We start from the raw sequence: 5001 nt of genomic DNA, 5'->3' as shown, positions 1-5001 counted from the left end.
GCCCAGGAGTTGGAGGTTGCTGTGAGCTGTGATGCCATGGCACTCTACCCAGGGTGACAGCTTGAGGCTCTGTCTCAAAAAAAAAAAAAAAAAAGGTTTTTGTTGAGCTCAGAATTTTTTTTTGTTTTTGGAGACAGAGTCTTACTATGTCACCCTCAGTAGAGTACTGTGGCATCACAGCTCACTGCAACCTCAAACTCTTGGGCTTAAGAAATTCTCTTGCCTCAGCCTCCCCAGCAGCTGGGACTACAGGAGCCCACCCCAACGCCTAGCTATTTTTTTGTTGTAGTTGTCATTGTTGCTTGGCAGGCCCAGGCTGGGTTCAAATCTGCCAGCTCTGGTGTACACGGATGGCGCCCTAGCCGCTGAGCTACAGGCGCCGAGCCTGAGCTCAGAATGTTTAATAATACAGTCCACAAGACAGTACTAGGCCATATGAGGACAATTATCAAGTCACATCTTTGTTAAGCTCAGCAATTAAACTCTGTTTCTTTTGTTTAAAGAATTGGTCAAACATAATCTGGTGATAATTTTGGCCTACATTTTTTATTTTCCTTGAACTAATAAGCAGAATAATCCCCAGATGCCCAGGAGGAGAGGGCTGGGCAGATGGCATCAATCTCACTGGTGACTAAGTTTCATGTGGGGCATGTTGGTCCCTGCCACCAATATGTGAGATGGGGTCACATAGTAGGAAAGGCCATACACACACCAGGTCTTAGCTACTCAACTATGGTTCTCACAGCATCATGGGGCCAGGCCCTGCTGCACGAAAGACACAGCCTCCTGGGTTAAAGATGATATTTTTATAGGTTCCCAAGGAGAATCTAGTAAATTGTTCATGAGAAAGTTATATGAACTTGGATTTAAATTTCTCATGAAGGCATGTTTTAATCTGTTAAAAATTCAAGACACTGGGCCAATGTCCGTATGAGAAATTAATTACACCTTATCTAAGGAAAAAAAAATCAAAATTAATCATGATTTTTGGAAGTTCCTGAGACCAACTCAACTGTGCCTGTGCTTAGAAATACTGTAGCCCCTGCATGGTTCCCCCTTACCAGCAGGCAGGTGCCCATCCACTCAGACACCAGCACATCCACCTTCTCAGGCAGCACCACGTCCTCCACCTTCTGCTGGAATACAGTGATGGTGTCAGCAAAGCCGTTCTGTAAGACCAGCTGCCCTGTGTGCTGGGCCATCTCACTGGCCTCCACTGCATACACCTGCAGCAGCAGAAGTGACATCAGGGCATGCCCAAACCTGCGCTCAAGTCACAACCAGCACCAAGAAGACATTCACTGATCACAGGAGGCAGTATTCTGGACGGAGGTGGCTGGTACAGGCTAGGCCACACCTACTGCCTAACCACATAGCTCCATACCCCTGAGGGCACCAAGCAAGGATCCTCTCTGTGCTGCCGCTGCTTCTTCCAACCCCTACAATGTGCAACATGTGCTGGACAGAGCCTCCTGCAGCCAGATTTGCCCAAATAGTTAACACAACCCATACCTGGCAGGGCAGGCACTTGGCACCCACTGAGACCAGTTGGTCTATTAGGATATCTGTGGCCTAGGAGATGACTTCAGTGCAGGTTCTTAGAGGAGGTGTCCAGGAGGGTCTAGACTCAGGAGTCACCGTGCTGTGACCTCAGTTGTGTCAGGCCCTCAAAGGGCCACACCACAGCACAGGGATGCAGAGGTGCGGGAGGCAGAAGTACAGGGTGCAGGAGCCCAGAGTGTGTCCCATCCCCACGTGGCCACCCTCATACATGCCCAGCAGACACAAGGATGCCCCTGTGTTTATGTTTTATTGAAAAACAAACATCTCACAAATTCCTTCTGCCCCATGCAACCCACTGGGCCTCAACCCTGCCCTGTTTCACTCTGTGCTGTGACTCACTAAACTGATGTCACAGCTACAAGCAGGCCTGGCTTGCAGTCTGAACATGCTGCCCATTTTAGCAACATGGGGCCTCACATATGTAGACAAGGATGTTCACTGAGACCCTTGGGCCCTTGCCCACCTCTCACACTTGTGCACTTACTGCCCGGGGCCGCGCGTGATGTGCACAGAAGAGACTGATGATGCCGGTCCCACAGCCAACATCCAGGATGACTTTGTCTCTCAGGGACTCTTTGTTCTGCAGGATAACACTATGGTATTTTGTTGTCCGGGGCTGGTCTGCCAACATTTCCAAGTGGAGTTTCTAGAGGAGACAAACACACTCATCAAGTCACCACCTGCGCTCTGAGCCATGCCCAGTTTTGGTTGAGATGCAGAGTTAGTGCCTCAGCCAATGCTCTAACCCACACCTAAAAGTATGAGCAACCAACAAGGGCAAAATATAGTCTTTTGGTTTAAAAAAAGAAAAAACCAAAATATGCCAACAGATAAAAATTAAAGTGGACAGTAAAGGAATGAAACAGCAGTTTCTGGAATTGCTCCCCCTTAGTACAACACAGGCTGCACCTTTGCCCTACACCTCCCTGAGGGCCACAGAGGAAAGAAGGCTCACTGCATGCTGACCAGACACCCTGGGCTAGGTGTCCATCCTGAGAAAACAGTGGACACGCCAGGGAAACAGTGGACATGCCGGCCCCAGCCAAACTGCCAGGGAGGTACCGTGAGATGTGAGCAGGGCCCCTAGTGCTCCTCACACACACACTTGCCTCATTTGCGTGGGGACCCAGATATGGTGGCTCAGGTTCAACTGTCAGGAGTAAGTGTGAGGCCCCCTGCCACATCCTGAGGGCTGAAAACACCTAAAACCCCAGGATGCCCACCAGAGGTCAGCCTGCCCCAGGAGGCCACAGAGGTGGTCAGAGCCCCTGGCCAAGGCACCCTCCCCATAATCACAGGCTACAGAAGGCCCTCAAACAGCACCTCCCTGGGCAATGGCCTGGGACCATGTAGAATGAAAAATAAAGGGACCGGAGGGAAGAGTAGACAAAAAGGGAAGGGAGGCCCAACTATCCTGCTTGCAAGAAAAAGACAGAAAAGGTGGACCATGCCAACACCCATGGAAGAAAGTTGGAGTTGCGCGGACATTCAGAGTGAGAGAACCCCCAGGGTAGAATATTCCCAACATTCACATAGGAATCAGCTCCTAAAAGGATGTGACAAGTCTAAATATTTGTGTACCTGATTACAGAGCTTCAAACTATGCAGAGCAAAACCCAATAGAAAGGTGAGAGGAAATCAACAAATCGACAATCCTGGTCAGAGATTTCAGCACCCTCCTATCAGCAACTGACAGGAGGAGACAGAAAATGAGTAAGGCCGGGGAAAGCCGCATATTACCATCAGCCACGGACACTCACAGACACTTCTCCCAGCCCCTTACAATAGGAATAGTGAACAAAAAACACATAGAAATGAATTTCCAGTATTAGAAATTATCTAGATGCTGGATAGCTGGGTATTCACAGAGGTGAATTAAGGAAGAATTTTACCTTACTCTTTACAAAACTACACTCCAGAATTATTAAAATGTAATAGGATCATGGGTGGCGCCTGTGGTTCAGTGGATAGGGTGCCGGCCCCATATACTGAGGGTGGTGGGTTGTACCCAGCCCTGGCCAAACTGCAATAAAAAATATAGCCAGGTGTTGTGGCAGGCACTTGGCTACTCAGGAGGCTGAGGCAAGAGAATTGCCTAAGCCCAGGAGTTGGAGGTTGCTGTGACGCTACAGCACTATACTAAGGGCGATAAAGTGAGACTGTCTTTACAAGAAAAATAAAAATAAATGAATAAATAAAAGGATCATAACAGCTCTAAAGTATAGATATTTATAATCTTGGAGTAGGGAAGGTCTTTCAGAGTGATATACAAAACCCAGAAATCACAAAGAAAAGAAAAACATACTAGACTACACAAGATAAAAAGTACTATGTAGGAAAAAAGAGTGACAAGTGGTAAGTGTAACACACATCACAAATTTAGGCTAAACTACTTCAACTAAATTGACTCAACATATGAAACAACAGAAATAAAAACAGGCAAATGATATCAAAATTCACCAAAAACTAAACACAAAAGGCCAACAAACACATAAAAGACAATCAATCTCACTTTACCAAAATTGAAATCGAAACCAAGAGATATCATATTTCACCTTCAAGACCGGAAATCTGTCTGCATTCATGGTCTATAGTAGGGAAAGGGGTGTGCACACCCCCAGGCAACGTGCAGTGGTCTAAATATCCCCAGATTCCTTAAGAGGTAGGGGGCTTGGGAGGTGACTGGGTCCTACAGACTACACCTTCAAGGACAGGATTAGCACCTTCATGGAAGGGCTCCAGAAGCCTCTTGTCTTCAGCCAACAAGGCCAGGGCAGCCCACCTAGCCCTAGTGCTGGTGCCATTCCAGCCCCCAGAATTGTGGGAAACAAATCGCTGTTCATTATCATTTACCCAATGTTAAAGTATTTTATTATAGAAGCATGAACTAAGATAGGGCATAATTAGCAGATCTTTCTGGAAGGAAAACTGGCACAATCCACTAAATTAAAAAAATATATACACTAGGAACTCTGAAAGTTTGACCACCCAAAGGACGGTAACAAACTGGTCAACATACAGGGGTGGTCAATGTAGGACCTAGGCCTGCTGTACTGATACGCACACACTGTGTATGTCTAGTCTGTGAACTTTAGGTCAACTTAAGGAGGTGGTCAGAGGTGGTCAGTGTGGGCAGTTGGTCAATTTACTAGGAAATACTCATGCAAATATATAGATATACCCTAGGAGTTTACCCTATGGAAATTCTAACTGAAGTTTACCAGGATTATGAGGGTTCCACCACAGCATTATCTATCATGATAAAAAGTTGTTAAATAACCACTGTCCATCAACAGGATCCTCCTGAAAGCATACATTGCTCTGCAGTTATTATGACAGGTATCAACACCTTTGAAATAACACAGCCATGGGAAAAGAGCAAGGCAAAGACCTATGTTTGGGGAATGATTTCTTTTCCATAATTTTTTTTTTTTTTTT

General features: G+C 46.5%; 1 protein-coding gene across 1 annotated transcript in view; it reads right to left on the bottom strand.

The window, feature by feature from the left end:
* PRMT2 (protein arginine methyltransferase 2) overlaps positions 1–5001 on the bottom strand; it is a 42075-nt gene that overhangs the window by 22708 nt on the left and 14366 nt on the right. Inside the window, exons 5-6 of the mRNA XM_012810306.2 lie at positions 2048–2209; positions 1062–1226 (exon numbers count right to left, since the gene is read on the bottom strand). Coding sequence (XP_012665760.1) covers positions 1062–1226; positions 2048–2209 — 327 coding nt within the window. The remainder of the gene's footprint in view (positions 1–1061; positions 1227–2047; positions 2210–5001) is intronic.

The sequence above is a fragment of the Otolemur garnettii genome, unplaced genomic scaffold (genome assembly GCF_000181295.1).
Source record: "Otolemur garnettii isolate 467f Iridium unplaced genomic scaffold, OtoGar3 scaffold00128, whole genome shotgun sequence".
NCBI classification, from domain to species: domain Eukaryota; kingdom Metazoa; phylum Chordata; class Mammalia; order Primates; family Galagidae; genus Otolemur; species Otolemur garnettii.
The sequence above is the reverse complement of the archived record's forward strand: the minus strand, read 5'-3'. Positions and strand labels throughout refer to the sequence as shown.